Source organism: Pseudoliparis swirei, chromosome 19 (genome assembly GCF_029220125.1).
Source record: "Pseudoliparis swirei isolate HS2019 ecotype Mariana Trench chromosome 19, NWPU_hadal_v1, whole genome shotgun sequence".
NCBI classification, from domain to species: Eukaryota; Metazoa; Chordata; class Actinopteri; order Perciformes; family Liparidae; genus Pseudoliparis; species Pseudoliparis swirei.
Genome location: NC_079406.1, coordinates 12,169,125 through 12,194,639, shown reverse-complemented (window position 1 = coordinate 12,194,639; position 25,515 = coordinate 12,169,125). Strand labels below are relative to the sequence as shown.

The 25,515-nt window shown below is 41.5% G+C and overlaps 3 protein-coding genes across 4 annotated transcripts; all 3 read left to right on the top strand.

Moving 5' to 3' along the window:
- The first annotated feature begins 6,825 nt into the window (after window positions 1-6,825).
- Window positions 6,826-9,412, top strand: gdf9 (growth differentiation factor 9). The gene is made up of 2 exons (XM_056439041.1): window positions 6,826-7,201; window positions 8,478-9,412. The coding sequence occupies exons 1-2, from the start codon at window positions 6,826-6,828 to the stop codon at window positions 9,410-9,412; spliced, it is 1,311 nt and encodes a 436-aa protein (XP_056295016.1).
- Window positions 9,413-10,295: 883 nt separating this feature from the next.
- LOC130209411 (cytochrome b-c1 complex subunit 8) lies at window positions 10,296-12,183 on the top strand. Its single transcript, XM_056439042.1, has 3 exons — window positions 10,296-10,358; window positions 11,190-11,361; window positions 12,002-12,183. Exons 2-3 carry the CDS (start codon window positions 11,208-11,210, stop codon window positions 12,094-12,096), a joined length of 249 nt encoding a protein of 82 aa, XP_056295017.1. The 5' UTR covers window positions 10,296-10,358; window positions 11,190-11,207; the 3' UTR covers window positions 12,097-12,183.
- A 589-nt stretch (window positions 12,184-12,772) lies between these two features.
- hspa4b (heat shock protein 4b) lies at window positions 12,773-24,497 on the top strand. 2 transcript variants are annotated; one of them, XM_056439039.1, is made up of 19 exons: window positions 12,773-13,075; window positions 13,664-13,721; window positions 13,962-14,102; window positions 14,649-14,771; window positions 19,503-19,602; window positions 19,740-19,873; window positions 19,970-20,214; window positions 20,335-20,411; window positions 20,510-20,661; window positions 20,823-20,929; window positions 21,041-21,174; window positions 21,835-22,019; window positions 22,149-22,241; window positions 22,496-22,651; window positions 22,761-22,886; window positions 22,978-23,085; window positions 23,173-23,292; window positions 23,394-23,555; window positions 23,953-24,497. In XM_056439039.1, exons 1-19 carry the CDS (start codon window positions 12,969-12,971, stop codon window positions 24,157-24,159), a joined length of 2,535 nt encoding a protein of 844 aa, XP_056295014.1. In that variant the 5' UTR covers window positions 12,773-12,968; the 3' UTR covers window positions 24,160-24,497. The 2 variants fall into 2 exon arrangements, with proteins under 2 accessions (XP_056295014.1, XP_056295013.1); XM_056439038.1 differs by having other exon boundaries at window positions 21,835-22,028.
- Window positions 24,498-25,515: the final 1,018 nt, after the last annotated feature.

Here is a 25,515-nt window from a genome sequence, read left to right as displayed (position 1 = left end):
TGGTAAATAAAAAATATAGAAATAGGTCATTGTAATCAATCATATATGCATTGATGAGACAATATACTGCCAAATATTTGTTATTAAATGAATTCCCATTAACTGAAAAATAGAAGCCAAAGATTAAATGTAAACCCTTGAAGCACATTGTATTGGTCATGTTGTCATTAATGAATGCATGGTGTTTCTCCCACATCAAAAACAGAAATCTGCTTTTGTTTGTATTGTGTGTCCTTAACTGACCCAGTGACAAACAGTCCCTGATGACATGAAAAGTGTTGGAGCTCAGACAATGAAGCCATAAGCAACACTGCCAGAACAAAGTCCTTTGTCTTGTTATCTGGAAAAGATGCTGCTAACTTACATAACGATCCTGACAAAGGACAGCTTCACTCATACCAACAAATCAACAAAGTAGACTGCATTGTGTTAAATCCCACCACACAACTTATCAATGTAACTTAAATATCATGAATGTGTATCTATGTCTTCCTATTGTTTCTTCTTTAATATTTCAGACCAAAATGTCAAGCTTTTAAGACAACAATACTGTGGAGAGGGCCAAGTCTGTATCGACTACTTGAGGAATATGTAGATTTGTATATCTTTTAGTAGGAGTACATGGTTTGGAACTGAGACACAGCTACAAGCTAAGTTTAAAGCCCAGCTGAAAGTCCCAAGAGGGTACAATGAACTTTCTGAAAGTGTTGGACGGCACAACAATATTTTTTTAGAACCCTGCAAGTAGTGAGGCTAAATATTTTAAACCTATTCTGTGGATGGCATCACAGGAAAAAAATGTTTTTATTCATCCTCTCAAATCAATCAACATATCAAAGGTAATCCTATCGCAAACAATGTGCTGATAGCATGATAATGGAACTTCACTGGTGTTTGAAAAAACAAGTAAGGCAGCAAAGTCATGATAAACATAAACACTATGTCTGTGTCTAACCACACTGAGGGCCATGCAGCTATTTCCACCACATAACATGATCATTGCTTTAGCTGACAAAATGTATTCATCACATGTCTTCATTTTAAGTATTTAATTTGTTACATTACATGTTATATATATATATTAAATGATGGCCAATGTTGTCTCTTTATTTGTTCTTCATATTTCAGGCCAGTAGAGGGCAGGGCTTGCTAATATTATCATCCACAGTTCAAATGGTCACTGAAGTAGGTAGTTAAATGTGATTTTCATACAATTTAAAATACTTTTGCATAAGGTAAGAAAGCCTATATTGGTAACCTTAATTCTTAATCCTTGCCCATATTAAAAAGGTAAACGTGTTATAAGATTGCGAAATGCAAACGTTAACAGTATAAGTAAGATTATGTGTAATATGAGTTTGAGAAAAAAATTGTGAATTTAACCTGTCTTTACAGTAGCTATAAGTTTCTTTCATTTTTCAGGAATGAACATTGTTTCGTAAATTTGTGATCCAATCTTAATATCTCAAATTTTCCTTAATTCAATTCAATTCAGTTTATTTGTATCGCCCAATTTCACAAATTACAAATTTGTCTCGGAGTGCTTTACGATCTGTACACATAGACATCCCTACCCCAAAACCTCACATCGGACCAGGAAAAACTCCCAAATAACCCTTCAGGGGGGAAAAAAGGGAAGAAACCTTCAGGAGAGCAACAGAGGAGGATCCCTCTCCAGGATGGACAGGTGCAATAGATGTAATGTGTACAGAAGGACAGAGCAATAATAGATGCACACATCTATTATCCATAAACTGTAAGTTAATACTGTAAAATAATTGGATACATTAATGTTAACGTTGAACAGCATGGCAACAGTAATGCCCCTTAGCGTTAAATGTTAACATTGCTCTTACAGGTGTCCATTTTCAAATTAGTTAACGTTCATTTATATTGGCATACTATTATACCAACCCTGTATCACAAAAATTACGTTCCCCCAGACCTAAAATGCAATTTGCAGTTACGTTTGACTGAAACATATTTCTCTCCAAATTACGTTTGACTGAAACGTATTTCTCTCCAGATTACGTTTGTATTTGACGTATTATAATAACAAATACGTCTCTGATCAACGTATGTTTGCCGTTTGTTATCTCTCTTTTCTACAATGCTGTTATGAATTGTAAAAAGCGTCCTCTTGTCTTATTTATTATTATGTTATATATGTTGTTTCGCCTGCGTATTCTGACAGCAATAAGCGTTGTCGGATCATATGAATTGGCGTGAAGACTTGCTGCTGGTGACTCTCCTTTATTTTCTTTTTTTAGGTGACAATACATTAATTAAAACTCGTAAACTATCACCACCTCATCACCACCTTAACAGAGTCAGTCCCATACGGGTCAAATCAACTATTAAACTTGTTATAAAATGCGCATCTGTCCGTAATCTATACCATAAAGTTCGCATTTTAACCTAAAAAAAGTGCGCTTCCTTGTTACCTTTCAAAATAAAAGTCCGATTTGTCTGTTAAGCGGAAGTAGTATAAAACGTCTATATTTATTCAAACAATACAATATAAAAGGCATACATCAAAATCAATAAGGAAAATGCTGAACAGTCAAACAACTCAAAACAATAAACCCTTCATGGGGTTATTTACAGGGCGTGTTTACTTCTCATCAAACAAAAAGAGCAGGTATCTGGAAAAATCTGGGAAATAATTTGGGAATTGTTAATAAAACATGATTTACCCTTCAACTTCCACTGATATGCATGCAAACTAATACATCGCTTCACACACACACACACACACACACTGACAGAAACACATAGACACTCACATACGTACACACACACACACAGGCAGAGACACACACATACTCACACACAGACACACACTCACACGCACACACACACACACACACACAGACACACACACACACACACACACAGAATGACAGACACACACTCACACACAGACACACACTCAGACACTCACATACATACAAACACAGGCAGAATCACACACACGCACACACACACAAATACACATGCACACACACGCATACTCTGCAGACTGACCTTTGACCTACCAATTGTCTCTCAGATATAACCCTACTGCTATATATTAAATATATTATATTTACCTAACTGTAAGACTTTGAGGTCGTGAGGGAATCCCCTCCAAAAGATTCACAAGAGAAAATTGTCACCGTGCCAATAACCCTTGTACGATCCTTAAAACCAGTCTTTTAGTTAATTTTTCATACTTTCAATCAACTTAAAGATCTGGATTCTTTTCAGATGAATACCCTACAGTTTTGGATCGATAGCTCTGAGCTAAGGGCCCCAAAAACAGGTCCAAAGGGTCAAATTGGGTAAACATGTCAGAGCTTAGCTTTCTTTTCCAGGTTGTAGCCACTCCCAAATGGGGTAGAATACAATTAAAATTGTTCATATAGTACAAACATTTGAGGAGTTGTTAACCTTTGAAGGAAGGAATTTTGTTTTTTTCCGGGTTTTTAAACCCTTCCCAAGCAGGGATGCTAAGTGCTATATGTGGCCAGCCTACATGGTTGGGACCCATTTGGGAGGGGCTACAACCTGCAAAAGAAAGCTAAACTCTGACATGTTTAGAAGAAGAAAAAAGCTAAAATCAGCCCAAACTCACAACAGGGTCTCAGATTTGTTAAACCACACACCCTCTTCAAGTTCTGGATTTCAGACAGCCAATTAACTCTTGTGGGTGTTTCGGAGGAAATTTCACCCCATCACCTCATTGTAGGCTCTGTCCTGAGTGTCTGTGTTCAATTTGGGATTTCCAGGACTAATATTTAGGAGATTATGGCCATTTTTGCACTTGTCAAAAAATATGCCAATTTAAGAGAATAAGGCCCAATTTGACCCTTTAGACCTGTTTTTGGGGCCCTTAGCTCAGTGCTATCGGTCCAAAACTGTAGGGTATATCATATTCAGATGCCCTTCTTTGAATCTGAAAAGAATCCAGATCTTTAAGTTGATTGAAAGTGTGCAAAATTAACTAAAAGACTGGTTTTAAGGATCGTACAAGGTTATTGTACGGTGACAATTTTCTCTTGTGAATCTTTTGGAGGGGATTCCCCCACGACCTCAAAGTCTTATATTTAGGTAAATATAATATATTTAATATATAGCAGAAGGGTTATATCTGAGAGACAATTGGGAGGTCAAAGGTCAGTCTGCAGAGTATTTGTGTGTGTGTGGGTGTGTGTGGGTGTGTGTGTGATTCTGCCTGTGTTTGTATGTGAGTGTCTGTATGTGTGTGTCTGAGTGTGTGTCTGTGTGTGAGAGTGTGTGTCTGTGTGTGTGTGTGTGTGTGTGTGTCTGTCATTCTGTGTGTGTGTGTGTGTTTGAGTGTGTGTCTGTGTGTGTGTGTGTGTGTGTAAGAGTGTGTGTGTGTGCGTGTGAGTGTGTGTCTGTGTGTGTGAGTATGTGTGTGTCTCTGCCTGTGTGTGTGTGTGTGTGTACGTATGTGAGTGTCCATGTGTTTCTGTCAGTGTGTGTGTGTGTGTGTGTGTGTGTGTGTGTGTGTGTGTGTGTGTGTGTGTGTGAAGCGATGTATTAGTTTGCATGCATATCAGTGGAAGTTAGATAGATAGATAGATAGATATATACTTTATTAATCCCCAAGGGGAAATTTGTCGAGCCAGTAGCAGCAACACACAAGAATAAAAATAAAAATAAAAAACACAAATATAAGAAGGGTTAGGGTGATCTGGCAAGAGGTGAACTGTTGTAGAGCCTCATAGCCGTCGGCAGGAATGTTCTCCTGTATCTCTCCTTGTGGCAGCGGAGCGTGAGGAGGTAAATCATGTTTTATTAACAATTCCCAAATTATTTCCCAGATTTTTCCAGATACCTGCTCTTTTTGTTTGATGAGAAGTAAACACGCCCTGTAAATAACCCCATGAAGGGTTTATTGTTTTGAGTTGTTTGACTGTTCAGCATTTTCCTTATTGATTTTGATGTATGCCTTTTATATTGTATTGTTTGAATAAATATAGACGTTTTATACTACTTCCGCTTAACAGACAAATCAGACTTTTATTTTGAAAGGTAACAAGGAAGTGCACTTTTTTTTAGGTTAAAATGCGAACTTTATGGTATAGATTACGGACAGATGCGCATTTTATAACAAGTTTAATAGTTGATTTGACCCGTATGGGACTGACTCTGTTAAGGTGGTGATGAGGTGGTGATAGTTTACGAGTTTTAATTAATGTATTGTCACCTAAAAAGAAAATAAAGGAGAGTCACCAGCAGCAAGTCTTCACGCCAATTCATATGATCCGACAACGCTTATTGCTGTCAGAATACGCAGGCGAAACAACATATATAACATAATAATAAATAAGACTAGAGGACGCTTTTTACAATTCATAACAGCATTGTAGAAAAGAGAGATAACAAACGGCAAAGATACGTTGATCAGAGACGTATTTGTTATTATAATACGTCAAATACAAATGTAATCTGGAGAGAAATACGTTTCAGTCAAACGTAATTTGGAGAGAAATACGTTTCAGTCAAACGTAACTGCAAATTGCATTTTAGGTCTGGGGGAACGTAATTTTTGTGATACAGGGTTGTATTATACATATTGGCTTCTTTGAGTGGAGTAACACAAAACTCACTTACATTAGTCACACTAAAGAAATAAAATAGAATATAAATATAAAATAGAATATGTATCCCTAAATATATAATATGAGTGATAGATTATGTCAGTGATGTTAAAGTTGAGCTATTATTACATTAAAATAGTCACGTTAATTTTTTTAATGGAGCAGTTAGCTAATGCCAACCAGGCATGCACAGATATACCCCTAGTGGTGCTCAAGAACCAGCCCTTTTGCCCTGAATGAGAAAAGTGCCCTTTTTGCTGGAGCCACATTTTTTCATTCATCAGTATTTAAGATTAAAAGTCACTCTCTCTGTCATCAATTCCCCCCAAATGTGTTTTGATATCTGGCAGGGCATTTATTTGAGTTCTTGTGAGAATTTCCCCGGACATGGTCCGCGACGCTCACAGTACGGATCCGTATCAGGCCGGCGAGGAGGGCGATCGTGGCTGGCATGACGACCCATTAGCCAATCAGAATGCTTGTACTGTTGTTGCCATATACTAATTCATTTTATTCATAAAGAAAATGTAAGCTAGCTGTCTAATCCTGCCCAGAGGAAATGCAGGTCGAGGACAGTTTCACTAGTGTATTGCTGCTTATACTTCAACTCTGTCCGAATTTTTTTTATTGGCAATGGGTGCCCTTTTTTGGGGTTTGAGCACCTGCCCCCCAAAATGTCTGTGCACGTGCCTGATGCCAACAATCCCAAACTCACTTCTTTTCCACCAATATGTTTATATTTCTAAACGTTATCTCCAAAATAACAGGTTTCTTTTAAATAATTGGCTTGGTGCTTGGAAAAAAATATGTGTCTAAAAGTAACTTTTTGGTCTTTAATTGCATTATTATTGTAACCAAGCGTTATGGGTTTGTGTATCTGGTGCACTTATCACATGTTTATTTCGAGTGTTGCATTAAAATGCCAACATGCGTTAAATATCTGATAATATTCTTGGATCCAGGATCGGCTACTACACAGTTTAATTCAACTAAATTAAGCTATCATTTAAAACTAGCCTCTTGTTGAATATGACATCGGGACTGAATCTGAACAAGTTATAAATGCTGTCCCTTTACCCGAGAAAGGAATATGAGCGATAGCGTTGATTGCAAACACCTGCGTCTGTTCCTCAGCAGCAGCACGTGCTTGTAGTCCTGTTTACCTCGAGCTCTCAGCAAGAGCCTCTATACGCTTGTCCTGGTTTTGTTATTTATCATGGAAAAACAAACGCTTATGTCAGCTGTCCTCGGTTGTCTCCGCACTGTTTTCTTCCTGCTGCTGCTCGCCTGCAGCGGCCCGCTGTTGGGAAACTCTCTGGCTGCCTCTAATGCGCTGCACGAACTGGATCACTTTACCTACCCGTACGGCAGTATCTTCTCCCCGCTGCTCAAGGCCCTTTCGGAGCACGGAGGGTCGAGGTGGAACCCAGGACTGAAGAGAAAGATAAAACCCGAGCACAGGTACATGCGATACCTCACGGAGGTTTACAAGAAGTCCTCCAGAGTGCAAAGGAGTTTGGACGGGAATACCGTCTACAACACAGTCCGACTGATCAAGCCACAGGATGAATGTCTTGCGCAAAGTAATGCAGGTGAGCAAAGCGCACCACTGACCTCGCACACATTTTAATGCACACAAACATAATCTACAGGGTTGAGGCATGACGGCACAGTTTTATTGTAGGATAAACTTTGTCAATCTTGGTTTAAAAATAAAAACATAATTATATCCAATCTTTTTGTTGCCATAAATAAAAGTAAAGTGTAACTAAGGATGGTGTGTGTCTTTCTCCCAAAGTTCTATTACCTACTGATCAAGGGTCTCAGACCTTCACTGTGCTTTGACTGGTTTGGTCATACAATTAACTGCATATGTCTTAGGTCCATTGCACCATTTAAGGACAATATGAACTACGAATGGGCCTGCATTCTTAACTATGTGGCTCTTTGCAAAATGGCCTCTCTCAAACAATTTCCACAAACTTGGCATTCAGAAAATCTGGTGATACTCCAGTGTGTAGAGAAGTATGTGATGAAGCTACAATCTGAGGTCTGATTTTCTCTGTGCTTAAGCATGGATGCTACAGAGATGGAAGGAGGCTCAACAGGGACACAATGGTTTTAATGCTGTCATGTCACTTTAACTAAAACAAACGTCACATGTAACATACACTTTTAACTTAAACACACATCACTTGAAACACACACCTAAACACTTTAACATTATTTGTTGTCCGAGCACTTTATCTTTATCTTATCTTATACTTAAGTTCACTGTTGCTGTCGCGTTGATTGTTGTTTGTCATGTCTAAATGTTGCACCTTCCGCCAAAAAAAATCCTCGTTTGTGTAAACATTCTTGGCAATAAAACTGTTTCTGATTCTGATTGGGCCATAAGAACAGATATTGTTAAAGTGCCAGTCTGAAATTTATTCAGACTGGCACATTTATTTCAGACAATACACCATTCAAAGCAAAAGCTGCTTGTCTTTTGGTCCTTTTTAATGTGTTTGAGTAATGCAGACAAAAACATTACAGTTGGATTAAGAGGATGCTATTTTCAACTCTATGGCAAGAGTAACAGTTTTTGTTTTATGACTGATATCTAATATTTCATAATTTCAGAAATAAAGCTTTTGAAGCTTAATAGAAATTTGATCACGGTTAGCATTTTTACCTGTGGCGCCTCCCTTAAAACTCATGCGTCCTGTTGTAAAGGCATCAGTGACATTGTGCACATAAACAGTATTATGTATCAAATAGTCCTGTTTATTCTGGATTTTTAATATTTTGTGTATTCATGAACATGACATTTGTGGGACTGACTTTAATGGTGACACCGTGTCTTTGTTTCCTCATTTTCTTCAGGGAATTTTATGCAGGATCTTTCCTACAGCCTTGATCAAGTAAGAAGAAAAGAACAGCTTCTGAAGTCTGCCCTGCTGTACAATTTTGACCATGCAGCACCTGTTGACTCAGTATGCTACCTGAGTCTTGGGGAGCAGGAGCACTCCAACCAGTGTCAGCTGTGCCCTGGGGTCCATCACGCTCTGAACTTCACAGTCAGCACGAATCCAAAGAGCAAGAGGAACTGGGTGGAGGTTGACGTCACCTCGTTTCTCGAGCCTCTAGTAAAGTTTCAGAAGAAGAATGTACACCTGCTCGTCAATGTCACCTGTCCAGAGGCACAAAGGGCCAGTGGTGATTGGCGCAAAGCCCCACTGAAGTTCACCCTGCGATCTCCTCTTCTGCTGCTTTATCTCTATGTAACCAGCAAAACCGCCCACCAGAAGTTTCTAGTCGATGCCAAAGCAGGTCAAAGGCCAGCCACTCCGGCAAACACTATTCATAAGCAGATGGTCTCCAAATCAGAGCAGAGGATTGGCCTGAAGAGGAGATGGAAGCGGGAAACTCCAAAGAGCAAGCGTGGTGCTAAAGGTCTAGATGGCCACCTGCCGGAGCTTCTTTCAACCTCTGTATTCCCAACAAGCGACTGTGCCTTGTACGATTTCAAGGTGCGATTCAGCCAACTCAAACTGGATCAATGGATTGTTTTCCCACCAAAGTACAACCCCAGGTACTGCAGAGGCGTCTGCCCGAGGACCATAAGCTTCATCTACGGCTCTCCTGTCCATACCATGGTGCAGAACATCATCTATGAGAAGCTGGACTCATCTGTGCCCAGGCCCTCGTGCATTCCCTCCCATTACAGCCCCCTGAGTGTCATGATCTTTGAAGAGGATGGCTCCTATGTCTACAAGGAGTTTGAAGACATGGTTGCCACCAGATGTACATGCCGCTAAGCCAGCTACCAACATGGCTGTGCTTTCCCCCCCTTCCTTCTTTCTTACAGGCTGACTAGAACATCACCACAAACCTCCTCAACAGTCACCACATGTGGACTCTATCCTAGTATTGGATATTCTGACCAGGCTCAGTGATTTTACATATTGTTTTATTCTAGGAGATTAGAGACAACTGTCTAAATGGCAGCTGCCTTCATAATGTCCAGAATGAAAGTTGTCATGGTTTCAGTGTGTATTTATTACTTCTGGTGACTGGAAAGATATGAATTGAGTGCATACTTATGAATTTGTAATGGTTGAATGGGAATAAATGCCTGCCATGTAAATTGAATGAATTCACTGTCTGCTCCACTCTGCGGTATTTAAAATAGTAAACGCATCTAGCCTGTAAAGTTGGAAAATAGAAATAGCACGCATTAATCTGGTCTGTACAGCTGGCTTAATTGAAACTAGGGGACAATTCTGCACAAAGAAAAAAAAATATTTTCTTGCAATGTTGTGTTGAGTCTAAATGCTCCTGCTAAATACACACTATTAGAAAACTAAGTATCTCAAAATAAAAGCCAAATATTCGGACAAGATGCTTAGTAGGCTATATGAACCAAGTAGTGAAGCTCCGTAAAAGCCTCATTCCCCTCGGCTTCCTGTGGCCTCTACCTTTTTTTTACCTCTGATGTCAACCTCTGATTGTGGTTCCATAAAATGGTCATTGGCATAGGCTAATGATGATCAACAGGAACCATAATTATTGTCGATTAAACGGGTCTCCAGGATATGTAAAGACCTGTAAATAAATCCTAGGTGGCGCCATTATGATCTTTAGCGTAACGCAACGTCAGTCCTCCAGGAGGCAATAAAGCCCTCAGTGTTGGCAACCGTCCGACGCCTGAATAAAACGGAAGGACACCGGAAGTGTGCAAAGAGACTGTTTTGAGACTACACGGTAAGCTCCAATGTCACGAATAAGGTTGTAGTTGTTCCTCCATTAGCGTTTATTGTCGTCATATGTGAGATTTCTTTGGTTTATAATAAGTTTCACATCATTTTGTGTTGCTCGTTCGGCTAAACGACAACGTTAACCTGCCAGACCCGGAAGAGTGTCAAGGACTTTAGCAGCTAACCGGAGCTATCCCGGTGTGGGGTACGGGCTCTAACAGATGCAGCTCGTTTTGGATTGTGGATTTGCAATCATGTATTTAGATAATCTAGCGCCTGAATCGGGCTTTCCCATTACTATCTATCCAAAGAAGCTTTAATGAGCAATGTACGTTTTCAGGAACGTTGCGGATTCGCTCTTATGTTTACTGTAAAATCTGTAAAAACATCTTTTAATTTGCTTCGTACAACTTTATATTAAAAAACGCATACACTTCACATCATAACCTGCAAAGAGAAGTACCACCCCAAAGATCATTTAAAAGTCAATGTCAAAGAAAGTCGTACTCGCACCCCGTGGTGACGTTAGATAAATTAGCTCGTGTTTTATTGCCTGAATTATTACAGCTGATAAGTTCTGGGTGGAAACGGACTGAGCAAACGGTGAACCCCATGCTTGTATTCTAAAGTTGTTTATCAGCCCTAATAGTTCAGCTGTAAATGAAGTGTTTTTTATTAAACAGCCACACATACTGAGACCCACTGAACATAATTGTGCCATGAGTGTCGATGCATTTTCCAACTATTTAATTCTAGAATTCAAAGAATGTATTGTCATTATGCATTGGAAGACCTTTTGCATTTAGTACAATGTTAACTAAATGTCTTATCATTTCAGGTCAACTCTCTTGTAAACATGGGCCACCACTTTGGAGACTTGGCCAGGATCAGGCATATAATTACATATAGTCTGTCCCCCTTTGAGCAGAAGGCCTTCCCCAACTACTTCTCCAAGGGAATCCCCAATGTGTGGAGAAGGATCACAAGCTCTTTCTTCAAAGTTGCCCCCCGTGAGTTTGAAACTTCTATTCAGTATTTTACATGCAGTGGCATTAGTGATAGACTTCAGAATTGTTTGTTGAAATATTTCAACAAGACACTTGTTATAAACTAGATATCTCAAGCATACTTTTGTTTCATATTCTTGTAATATTTAGATTAAATTAAATGGCAAGAACTATGCATAACGCCCTGTATCACATTGTAGGCAGTGAAAATGGTTTTTTTTGCCTAAACTGTCTCTAAATGTTAGGATTATTTTTGAACTGACATATTTCATAGTAGTTAAAATTTTGCTAAACTACTTAACATGTCGGACTAAAAGGGGGTTGTATACATCGAATTGCAAACTTAATTTGGGGTTTCAGATAAAATGTGGGTGTGAATAATATGGATGCAATCCATGTGTTATGCTGTGTATTCACATACAACTTGTCTTTATTGTTGACTTGACATTTTTCTCATGTAGATAATGTGTCTGTTTTGGATAAGGGATTGAATTGCATTATATTTTCAGGATCTGTGCATGGATTATATTTAATAATTGGTATTCATATTGTACTGCCTGGTCTTTCTTGCATGGTGTGGCTAAACTCAATACATATTGAGATTCTCCTGGTGTTCATTTGTTTTATACTCTTTCTGTTGCAGCAATGACCCTCATGTACCTGACATACACCTGGGGCAACAGTACCCACGCGCAGAGCAAGAAGAAGAATCCAGCTGACTTTGAGAATGATAAATGAACTCCAGCCACCTTTAAGAAAGCTACCCTCTGTTATTAATTCCAGCTGTATGTTTCACCAATAAAGAAAACAAATATTTATGTGAAATCAGTCTTGATTTATTTAATTCAGCCATCTCTCTTTTATTGGATTAATATGGGTGTCAAATAATTACATTTTGTGTACACTTAATAGTACATATTCAGTGCTAGTCAATCATCATTAAGAAGATGACCGTTTTGATAATTGCCAATTCATTTATCAAGCAAAAATGCCAATAAGTGGTAGTTCTAACATCTCCGATGTGGTGATTTGCTTTTCTAATGTTTATTTTTGTGAATTTAATATTTTCCGATATTGGACAGTGGATGAAATAAATTAGGAGAACACCTTGGAATTTCGGGAAGTGTGATGAGGATTTCCATTTATTTTCTGATATCTCAAAGACTAAGAGATACATTAATGTGAGGACATATTTTAACGGTGAGAGACTGGGTATCCAATACATCTAATTTCATTTAAGCAATACGCATTTGCAATTATCGTGGTTAGAATGATCGTTGTGGTTGAAATGTATATAGCAACTTTGTACGAGTGCAGATTTAAAGCTGCTATTGTATTTCCCCGCCACTAGGGGGCGCGTCGTCGCAGGGTCTCGAGCTCCGCAGTCGGACGCTATTGGTCAGTGGGACGTACAAAATTCCTGAACGCTCTCACGCATCAGCCGGCGCACCGCATGCTGCTAACCAGCTTCATGGAACAAGAACACGGGTGTCTCACCGTCCGCTGACTGAAAACCCACCGTAGCTGCTGCTGCTGTCACCGGTTTCACACCCTGTTGCCGTTCTCCAGTGTAACTACTGTACTTTACGCTGGTCCATTAGAGCGTCAAGATGTCGGTCGTCGGGTTTGACGTCGGGTTCCTGAACTGCTATGTCGCGGTAGCCAGAGCCGGGGGGATCGAAACGGTCGCTAATGAATACAGCGATCGGTGTACACCGTAAGTACGATAGGAAACATTGTTGTGGTTAGTTTGTGTTGTATTGTCTGCGGATAAGAATGTGAAATTAGCACATCTTTCCCCTCCATCAAAATATGTGGTTTAGCTACTATGCTACGTAGCTAGCTAACCGATTTCGAAACAGGAAACGGCATGTTAGTGCTAAAGCTAACGCTAGCTGAGACGGGACCTTTGTGGGTTAAAATAAACAAGTGTACCACGTTATGGGACCGTTATTGTGGTTTATTATTTCAATAATGTAATGGGAGGTCATAGGAAGAAGATAAATTGACCTGCTCAGTCATGTGGTGATGTTTTTTGTGTGCCCCATGCATGAATGAGCGCGTGATTGGAGGAGGCCGGATCGTCCTTGTCAAACGGCTCGATCGATCCATTGTGCTTTCATATTCAGAACCTTAACTCACAGAATAAACCAATACAGAAACATAGAATACCTATTTTTCAACATGAATTGCATCATGACGCGAACTCGTCATCACAGTCAAGTGCCATTTTGTTATTGGGTGAACCATCCTTTTACGAAGCTGCATCTTTCTGAGATTTTTTTTTGGTGTTTTCTGTTTTTAGAGCATGCGTTTCTTTCGGACCCCGGAATCGATCCATCGGTGCGGCTGCTAAAAGCCAGGTATGTTTCTATGGGAATACATTATTATCAGATATCCATTGTCCTCCACACTGGATATTTGATAATTAACCTGTAAAAAATAACCAGTTATTTCCTTTGACTTGAGCATGAACAACTGGAAGCATATCACAGCACATCAAAGTAGCTCCAAGAGGGGAACAGTTTTTAAGTCAGAAATGCATAATTTGTTTGCACATATTTTATTTAACTAAGAATGGCCTTTTTTTTAATCTCCAACAGATAGTCACAAACTGCAAGAACACAGTCCAAGGGTTCAAGAGGCTTCATGGCAGGGTGTTTTCGGATCCCTTTGTGCAGCGCCTCAAAAATAGTTTTGTGTATGATATTGCAGAACTGCCCACAGGAACGACTGGCATCAAGGTAAGGGAAGAACCATGGACATTCACAGTTAAATGTATGCGATAGAATGTTTAGTAATGGCCCAGAAACACGCAATATATTTCCAATAGTCCTTGTAAATTTCTATATTGAGGATAAGAGACCTGTAATGATTCCTGTCTTTTTATCATTGGGCCAGGTAATTTTCAACCTGCCAAATAAATTTTTGGAGAAAAGAAACACTCCTCAGGCACTCTATAAGCAATGAGACAAGTCTTTATTGGTTTATAACAATAACTCATTTCTACTTTGACAGTGACTCGATGAAGCAGAGATAATAATCGCTTTTTTTCTGATCTTGTAGATGATCAACACATTATTGCACCCATGAAGTTACGAAATGGCTGTCACTAGCTGACCTAAAGTTTTATATGTAGCCTTGATGATTCATTGGAAATATAATGAGTTCATTGGTATTTTGGGCCCATCATTCAGGCACTTTATGTAAAGAACACTTAGTTTGAGTCGACATTCTAGGAATCATCTGGAGCAATGTATTAATGTCCTCATGTCTGACCATTTTTAAAGGTGAATTACATGGAGGAAGAGAAGGTGTTCAGCATTGAACAGGTCACCGCCATGCTGCTGACCAAGCTGAAGGAGACTGCAGAGCATGCACTCAAGAAGCCTGTGGCTGACTGTGTTGTGTCTGTAAGTGTTGCATATTAAGGCATAGTTTTGGATGCTTACTGTAAGCGAAGTGGGTGTGTGCGCAGGAATAAGTCAGTCCAAGCCATTCTGGGTTTTACTCATAACTTTAGTTATCACTCCACTTCCATCTGTACCGCCAAGTCCCCTCCTCTCTTCTTCTCTGCCTCTACCCTCACCCCTGCTGCCGCCTGAACAGCGCTGACTAGTGGTCATAACTCCTACATGTAATTAGGTTTATATCATAGAATCTACTCTTACACATCCCCCCCCCCCTTACAAAAGACCAACCTATACTAAATATGAATATAAACCGGTGATGGTAATAAACAGGAGTAACAGTGAGTACTCTAACAAGTAGTAGAACAGCATACTTTCCCCATTCATGTTAAAATGCTCGTTAATCCAACAGAAGAAAAAAACAACAGTTAAGACAACAGTTCCATAGCGTACTGGGGGACGCACACAGCGGCCAGACTTGGTCCTGACTCCATCAAAAACTGTATACAGTTCACCGGCAGCTCCTGTGGCAGCACTGTGTCCTACAGGTGTTAGGGTAGTGGCAGCCCCTTGCGTTGGAGGACAACCATTAGTCTGACCCCTATCTGGAGGCACAGAGCATCTTGGTGTGGCTGGGCTCCTGTGAACATACGGCCTGGAGCCTGGGAGTGCAGTAGGCCGTGAGGCAGCTGGACTGTTTGTTGTTGCAGCGCCTCCCACAGGTAAAGGCGGATCTTTTCCAGTTGACCAGGCAGAGCGATAAGGTTTCAGGCGGTTGTAGTGAATGACCTTAGGCTTTGCTCTCGGATCCCGCTGGTCCAGCAGTTTATAGTCCACTCCGATGTCACCCCCGTCTGAGCCTAACCGTTTCAGTATTTTGAACGGGCCCAACCACTTTGGTGACAACTTTTGTCGAGCAAAGGCTGGAAGGTCAACCCACACCAAGTCACCTGGCTCATAGGCTGTGTGTTTCATCCGACGATCGTAGTAGTGCTTTTGTTGAGCACCTGCTGCTTCAATGTTTTGTGCAACAGAGTGAAACGCACCACACAGTCTCCTTAATACAGAATTGGCATATTCACTCGGCGTACCTCGAGTGGCATTTGAAACTGTTGGGGAGTCTCCAAGTAGGACATCAGCAGGTAGACTGGCTTCTCTACCATGTGCCAGGGAGAACGGTGTGTGTTTGGTGGACGAGTGAACACTTGTGTTATATGCAAATTCAACCTGTCTCAGGTGGTCGTCCCATTCACCTCTAGTGTACAGGTATTTTGCCAACTGGTCCTTGATGGTCCTGTTTGCCCGTTCCACCATGCCATCTGACATAGCATGACAGGGGGATGTCCGTGTCTTGTGTATTCCCAAGCGGGAACATAGGTCTTTGACAAGATCCGAGTCAAACTGACGGCCTTGGTCAGTATGCAAACTTTGAGGGACACCGTGGTGGCTGATGTAATCTTCAAACAAACATTTAGCTACAGTGGTTGCTCGTTGATCAGGAAGTGCATACAAGTTGAGGTACTTAGTAAAATAGTCCATTACCACAAGCACATAGCGATTATTACTAGGGCTGCAACTAACGATTATTTTGATAATCGATGAATCGGTTGTAGTCGACACAAAACCGCCATGTACCATCCTTTTTCCTGACCATAACCACAGGTGCTGCCCAGGGGCTGTGACTCATTTCCACGATTCCTTTTTCCAACATCTCATCGACATGTGATTGAATCACTGTTTGCATTTTTGGAGAAGTACGATATGCACGCTTCCTAACTGGGGGTGCACCAGTGCTGGTTTTACTGAAGACATCATGGTAAGACGAGAGCAAGTTGTGTAGGTCGGAACTCTCTGCTTTTGTCAGATTTCCACACTTGACATCAATAGGCAGCTTGGTCGACTGGATGACATTAGTTGGCAGACTGGATGACTGTACTGGGCAGGTGGACACATTACATACAGGAGCTGCATCCTCACTTACGTCAGTGTCTGACACTGGAGTAAAATGTCCCAACTGTAAACCTGAATGCAGTACCATAGGAGTGTGTGTGGGGTTGATGATACGTGCAACAGTACATCCATTTTCAGCAGTAGACAGCATTCGGGCAACCGCCATACCATCCATCTCTGGTTGCCGGGGTTCAAGGCAGCCGCTGTAACTGCCTGGGATGCCTGCATTGATTACAGGGGGAATCAGGGCCACTTTACAAATCATTTCACAGCGTGGGGGGACAGTCATGTTCTCCATTATTTGTGCTGTACACCTAGCAGGTGCTAGATCACTTTTTCTAAGAAGGGGCAGGACCTCATCACTTATATAGCACAGCCCCCTCCCCATATCTAAAATAACACTGAGGAATGAGAAAGTCACACCCTAATATGAAGCCTTGATTTACATTTCTGATGACTTGTACTTCATGTTGCAGAGTTTGTGACCCTAGCCTAAAGGTGACATCTACCATACCTAATGTATCCAAGCTTTGGCCAGTCACAGCTTGTGACCTGATGAATTAATTTTTTATGGGTCTTCTTGCCAGAGAAGGTATTGACATTTTGGTCTGCTCACTTATAAATGAGATTGTAGAGCCTGTATCCAGCATGATGTGCATATCAGTGCCCTCAACAATGCCATTTACATAGGAGGTGACATCTTTACTTACAGTCGCGTAATTATTCTCCATTTCAGCCGGGGGAATTTTCGTATCTGTAACACCACTAGGGGTTGTCTGTTGTCGGACGTTGTATGTTATTTCAGTGAGGCCAACCTCTGGGGCTTCCAGGGGAGTAGCTGATGGTTGCCCCGCTTCATCAGCTACTGTCCGTTTCCCTGTTCAAATCTGCCACGATCTTTGTACTCGGCGTTGGTGGGGCTCCGCCGACCTTTGTCCTCATACTCTTGGAATGACACATGTTTGGGACTTGGGCTTCGGTGACGCGAATCATAGCGGTGTCTTCTGGGAGAAGGTTGTCTCCATCTTCTCTCTTCGTGGGGGTCCCAGGCATGGGCTGAGTAGCGAGTATCTTTGTAAGGCTGTCGGTACCCGTCAGATTCTCTGTGGGTGAAATCCTCATGGTGGTGCTTTACATGAGGGAAGCGTTCTGGAGAAAAATTATGGGAACGTGAATATCTGGATGGGGAATGCCCATAACCTGAGCTCCATGCCTTTGTGGGTCTATCTGGACTCCTCCCATGAGGTGAGGGAGATCGACCAGGACGCACCTGCATGCTCCTTTCATAGTGGTGCCCACTACTCTGATCATCAAGCTTCAGTTTCAGAGCACCCTGATCATTACTTAAATATTGTACAGTAGTAGTCAGATTCTGGACAGCTTTTCTGAGTTAAGTCATTTTCCCGTTCTGAATTTACGGACTGTGTCTGATCAACATCTCCGAGAGTGACATTAGCTGGGGACACTGGCATTACCAATCTTGCTGCTTGGGAAGCAACTTCGCAAGCTTCGGTGAAAGTTTTCACTCCTCTTTCATGACACTTCACTTGAAGTTCTTGATCCAGACCAGCAATGAAGCGAGACATTTTCATATATTCAGTAGCGTTATGCTCAAACTCGGGGAATGCTTCTTTGACCAGCCTGCAAACATCAGCAGCATACACTTCCATTGCTTCATGAGGCAATCTTGGATGGGCATTGGGGAATGCTTGAAATGATGCAATTATATCTTTCTGTCCAAAAGCTGTCTGCAAATGTCTTTTTGTTTCAGCATAGGAGCTCTGAGTTTCCCGAGGCAGATTATCCCAAACAATGAACAGTTCTGCTGGTAGTCTAGTGGGTAGCTCCGCTGCTAACGCGGTGCTCAAATTCACACCAGTGTCCTTGTAACGGGCTTCTTGAATTACCTCGTAGCGGCGAACCCACAGTTGAGAAGACTCACGGCCATCGTTGTTGAAGGGCGGCGGCAAAGGAACGCCCCGTGGCGTTCCCGACGCTCTGCTGGGCGGCGGCACAGCTGGCGCTCGAGCTCCACTTGAGGTCGTGCTAGCTCGTGGCTCACCAGTGGAGAGTGACTCATCATCCGACATGTCGAGCTCCCTTCCTCTGAGCTTTTGTATGGAATTAGACGACCGATAAACGATTTCTAAACTCACGTGAAGCTACTACGCGGAGGGAAAAAAAAATTAACCACTGAGAGGTAAAAACTAGCTGACTCACTGTATCTCAAGCTATGCTAAGTTAGCGGGTAGCGCGGCTATCGTTAGCTGTTAGCTTCAGTTAGTCACTAAATTGAGCAGAATCCCAAGCGACGATATTCCACCAGGACACAAATCCCACCGCTGCCACCAGTGTAAGCGATGTGGGTGTGTGCGCAGGAATAAGTCAGTCCAAGCCGCTCTGGGTTTTACTCATAACTTTAGTTATCACTCCACTTCCAACTGTAACCGCCAAGTCCCCTCTTCTCTTCTTCTCTCTCTCTACCCTCACCCCTGCCGGCGCCTGAACAGCGCTGACTAGTGGTCATAACTCCTACATGTAATTAGGTTTATATCATAGAATCTACTCCTACATTACCTTGACCAGTAGAGGGGGCAAAATATGTAGTCCTCGCCAGCATATATTAAATACTCCACGCACACAGGGGTTTTCACATTTGTTTCAGTCCACAGAGGTTGGTGACATCATGTAATTCTGAGGTAAAATCAGGAAGGTTAATTGAAAACACCTACATGTAAAAAATGTTTTTAAAAAGTCTTCCAAATGTTTTTCTATTGTAACCAGGTTCCTTGCTACTACACGGATGCTGAAAGGAGATCAGTAGTAGATGCTGCTCAGATTGCCGGTCTCAACTGCCTGAGGCTCATGAATGAGACCACTGCAGGTCTGTACGAGTTGTTTTGGGGCAGGACATAGGCAAGGATGAGTATCTTACCGATTGTTGACTGCGGCTGCCAGAATGCACACTTTGACAATGATTCCAGTAGACATCATTAATAATTTAACTAATTGTCCTTCCAGTTGCACTGGCGTATGGAATCTATAAACAGGATCTCCCTGCTCCGGAGGAGAAGGCCAGGAATGTGGTTTTTGTGGACTTGGGCCATTCTGGATACCAGACATCAGTGTGTGCCTTTAATAAGGGCAAAGTCAAGGTGTGTGTGTGTGGCAACAAAATAAACATTCATCATCAATCAGAGGTGTTGTCAGATGCCTTAAACTCTTTCTTGGCCTCTCTTCTTGTCTTTCAGGTTCTTTCTACAGCTTGTGACGCAGAGCTGGGAGGAAAGGACTTTGATGAGATGTTGGTGAGGTACTTCTGTGAGGATTTTGGCAAGAAGTACAAGATTGATGTCAACACGAAGCCCAGGGCTTTGGTCAGACTTTACCAGGAGTGTGAAAAACTGAAGAGATTGATGAGCGCCAACTCCTCTGACCTGCCGCTTAACATTGAGTGCTTCATGAATGACATTGATGTTTCTGGAAAACTGAACAGGTAGACCAACTATAAATAATGTTTGGCTTTTTAGTAATGGTATATTTGGTTTTCAACTACGGGGTCTTGTTTTTAAACCAACCGGCTTTAAATGAATGGTCATCTTTTTTGTTACACAAGGGGTCAGTTTGAAGTGATGTGTGCTGATATTCTTACCCGACTTGAGGCTCCACTGCAGAGTCTGCTGGAACAAGCCAGTGAGTATAATGTTCCCCTTTCTTATCCAATCAGTTTTAGAACTTTAATGTGTGCATGTCCTGGTTTGTATGATAATACTGTTTTTGTGTTGAATAAGAACTGAAAAAGGAAGACATCTATGCAGTAGAGATGGTGGGGGGCGCTTCCAGGATCCCATCTGTCAAAGAGAGGATCAGCAAATACTTCGGGAAGGAGTTGAACACCACACTGAATGCTGACGAAGCTGTGGCCAGAGGATGTGCTCTGCAGGTGTGTGATACTTTGGTTTTAAAGCTGGTCTCTGCTATTGTTCACCAGAAAGTTGTCACATCACACTTGAATAAGCATCGATTGGCATATACGGCTACTTTTTGTTTCAGTTGAAAAGAATAAAGATGTTTTGTTATTGAACCTTGGGTGTATCTCCACAGTGTGCCATCCTGTCCCCTGCCTTCAAAGTGCGTGAGTTCTCCATCACAGATGTGGTTACCTATCCCATCTCCTTGAAGTGGCATTCTGCTGCAGAAGAAGGTTTGAGGTAAAGAAAAGAAGCCATATTTTTTTTTATATCCAACATCATCTTTCCCTTCTTCTGTCCCTGGTCTTAATTATTTTAATTTTATTCTTATAAAATATTCATTTGTTCCAGTGATTGCGAGGTATTTCCTATGAACCACGCGGCACCGTTCTCCAAAGTGCTGACCTTTTACCGGAAAGAGCCATTTTCTTTGGAGGCCTACTACAATAGGACTAATGAGCTGCCCTACCCTGAGCCTACTATTGGTAAGCAGCTAAAGCGTCTGAAGTGATGTCTGAAAGGGGAAAGAAAGACTCTAAAACAGGGGTGCTCACACTTTTTCAGCATGCGAGCTACTTATTATGTGACCAAGTCAAGGCGATCGACCGACGGGGGTTGCTAGTGAGTCGCGCGAGCCGAGAAGGATTGTTGACGGGGGTGCTAGTGAGAGTCGCGCGCGAGCCGAGAAGGATTGTTGACGGGGGGTGCTAGTGACTTTTTTTTTGCTCCGTCCCAATGCGCGCAAACCGGTGTCGGAGCTCTGCAGCGCACGAGACGGCGGGCAGAGGACTTAACGCGACACGTAGAGACAGAAATGACATGCTGCTGCTGTAATGTGGCGCTATAGAGAAAGTGACAGGGGGGCGGGCCAAATTTTTTTTATGTCATGCGATCTACCATACAACGCCGCGATCGACTGGCAGGTCGCCGCGATCGACGTATTGAGCACCCCTGCTCTAAAACAACCAACCTGTCCTGTTTCTGTCCCGTGTTAACTCCTTTTTAAAGCTGGTTTGGGGCACAGCAAGTTAATAAATGTGATCAAACAGATGAGCAAAAGCAAATTACTAACTACAATGGCATCAAGAGAGGCTTTATATTAGTTTTGTCTTGTTAATTTCTGTTACCGTTTTCCTTCCCATCAGGTCAGTTCATGATACAGAAGGTTATCCCGCAGGCATCTGGGGAGAGCTCCAAGGTGAAAGTCAAGGTGCGGGTGAACATCCACGGTATCTTCAGTGTGTCCGGCGCCTCCCTGGTTGAAGTGCAGAAGTCTGATGAGACGGAGGAACCCATGGAAACGGAACAGGCCAATGACAAAGATGGCGAGGTACTTAGTGTATGTGTTTTGGGTTTATTCTTTCTCTTACACCGAGCATTAGATTATAACGTGAACTATTTGTTGTACTTTTTTGAGACAAAACAACATGTCAGGTTTTCTTTTCTTACTCCTCTGCAGAGCAAGATGCAGACCGATCAGGAGGAGCAGCCGGGTCAGGGAGACGTTCAGAAAGAAGCTGAAGAAAAGACCCACGAGAATGAGGAGATGGATGCAAGATGCTCAGCTTTTGCCCTATGGATTGTCTTTACAAAGAGATACAATTGCCCACACATTCTGTCTTTGAGACACTTACAATGTTCAAATTCTTATCCTCACGTGTTTATTTGTGCTAGACATTTGTACAGAAACTACACTTTGTTTTTTAACTGGATTTCATGAAATTGTACGGATATTCTAATAAATGGCTGTCATTACATATCTGGACCCATTTTTAATCCCAATACTATTTCTTTTAACCTTTTTAGATTACAACAGAGGAGGGCAAAGGAGAGAAGAAGTCCGACCAGCCCCCACAAGCCAAAAAGCCCAAAGTCAAAACAAAACTGATTGAGCTTCCGATTGAAAACAGTCCACAGTGGCAGCTAGCTGATGACATGCTCAATCTATTTGTAGAAAATGAGGTAACTAAACTTTCAGGCATCACGTACATTGCAAAATCCACACATGCTTAATTACGAGATATATTTCTGAATTTTTAGCAGTTAAAGTCACTGATTGGAATCTCTTCAGGGTAAGATGATCATGCAGGACAAGCTGGAGAAGGAGAGAAATGACGCGAAGAATTACGTCGAGGAGTATGTGTACGAAATGAGGGAGAAGCTGCATGGGATTCTGGAGAAGTTTGTCGGTGAATCTGTGAGTATGACAATCAGTCCCAATCATTGGAAAGTGGATCTATAGCATCTTTACTATCTTTCATTGACATGGTATGACATTTTATTTTCAGGACCGGGATATCCTGTCATTAATGCTGGAGAATACTGAAAACTGGCTGTATGAGGATGGAGAGGACCAACCCAAACAGGTTTACATTGACAAACTGGCAGAGTTAACGGTAAGTGTTTCTATAGTTTGTTTGTATAATAATGTTAGGTTGACATATCGACTTTTTTAACTGACGTGGGTATTACGTTTGCTGTAGAAACTTGGCCAGCCCATCAAGGAGAGGTATTCCGAGGCTGAAGAGAGACCTAAAGCATCTGAGGAGTTGGGAAAACAAATCCAGCAGTACATGAAATTTGTGGAATCATACAACATGAAGGTAAATAAATATTTTTTCCTGAAAAGAATGTTGGCATTTTTATTTCAAAAAAGTAATGACGAGCGGTAAATATTACTTTTGTAATATCTCTGTACTTCTAGGAGGAGCAGTATGACCATTTGGATGAGGCAGATGTCAAGAAAGTGGACAAACAGACCAGCGAAGCAATGATGTGGATGAACAGCACCATGAACCAGCAAAGCAAACAGAACTTGACGGTGGATCCCTCCGTCAAAGTGAAAGACATTCAAGCAAAGACAAGGGTGAGTGTCTGCTACATCAGAAGAACAGAACACAAAGTACTTGGCAAAGTGACTCGAATGAAAGGTATTTAAAATGTAAAATAAAGATGCAAGTTGCTTAAGACCACTAGATTTGTCCAATACATAGAAATTGGAGCCCCTGTTAAAGCTAAAGTAGACTTATTGGATGGTAAGCTTGACTCATATAGCTCGCATACATTCAGCTGTTATTACTACTTCAGTCATTATGTTTGTGTTGCAACATGAAACCCTGAGGTCAACAATCTACTAGGAATGCATGAGTAGCTCTGGTGTTTCTTTTATTTATTAGGCCAGGACTTTTCACAACTGTAGGGCTAGGGTCCTTTCTTTAAATAAAACCATGACTACATGATGTGCCCTGTGTGTAATTCTCCAGGAGCTGTTCTCCGCTTGCAACTTTATTGTGACCAAGCCCAAGCCCAAGGTAGAGCTTCCCAAGGAGGACACTCCTGCAGAGGAGAATGGGTCTGTCAACGGACAGGAGAACCCCCAGGAAGAATCTGCCGACAAGGGAACGACCGAGAACACGGGCAATCCCAGCTCAGAAGCCACAGGAACCAAGCCTGACATGGACCTTGATTAAAGCAGCCCAACGCCCCGCTAAGCAAAGCTGAACGGGAACTGGTTGTTTCAGATTGAGATGCAGCCTGGGTGTATATCAGAGCAGGTAAAATGTTTCAGAAACTGTACTCAACAGTAAAAGCAGGCAGGGTGATTAGCACACTTAGCCCAGCTCCTGGTGGTAACGCTGTCTGATGACATAGCATGCCCTCTTTCTTTCTGGATAACATAAATCAAAAGCCAGCCGCAATAAGCCTGTTTTGACAATGAGCGCTGTACACATGGTATTTATTTCTGTTGTGTGCCCTGTAAGTGTTCTGGTCTGTCACAATATGGTTTTAATAAAGTTATTGAAAATCACGCGTACCATCTTTCTTACTTTGGCCAAATATTCCAATGCCTTAAAAAAAATGATTATGCCCCACACAGGTCTAGATGGCATGAGCAGAAGTTTAAATTCCACATTAAACACAAATGTGTTTAATGACCAATTCTGATGTATTTTTAGTCTTCACATCTATAACATGTTTGTGCTTTTCAGCAAACTTTGGTAACGTTACAAATCGTGGTTTTCTTCAGTTAAATCAATTCCAATCTGAATTGATTAAAGTAAATGATTTTGAAATGAGTGGATCATGGGCCAAATATGATACGGTGATGAAGTTGAGTTTTCTTCTGTCCTGTGCCAACTACTGTTCATGTTTTGCTCTTGTCTAATTCCCATCATAAAACTCCTTTTGGTTAAATGTCATGCTTGCTCTAATCATACTGAAAAATAATTATTGATTCAACAATTGCAAAAAATACATTTAAACTAACATGCCAAAAATAAATCACAAAGACATAAACGTTTGTATAATTACATATATTATTGGCAACGCATGCTGTTACTGTTCAAGTAGCCTATTTGAACAGCATTTACGAGTTTTTAGATTTCCAACTTTGTAAACGTACACTTCTGAATATCTAATTCGCAAACAAATAATCAATTAATGTATGCTTCACGCCCTTGCCTCAAAATGTCTGTCATAGCTAAATGGTCCAGATATCATATGTTCAGAAAATAATGCAGAATCCTTGTACAAAACATCGCTCATACATTTTGAGACATTTCCCCAAAACTTGCTCTAATCCTACACGAGACGAGTCACTGAAGAAAGACTGAGCTTTAATTTCTCAACTCGAAGGAAATCCTTAACGAACTCGTGAGCTGATGCTCACTCAGTCACCTCCGCAGTGGACGCTCCGCATCCCCCAGCAGGAGTCACACAGAGCTACCAACTCTCACGGTTTCGCCGTGTGACACACGCTTTTGCATGTTTTCACACGCTCTCACGCCACACAACCAATATCTCACGGCAAAATAAATTCTGATTTT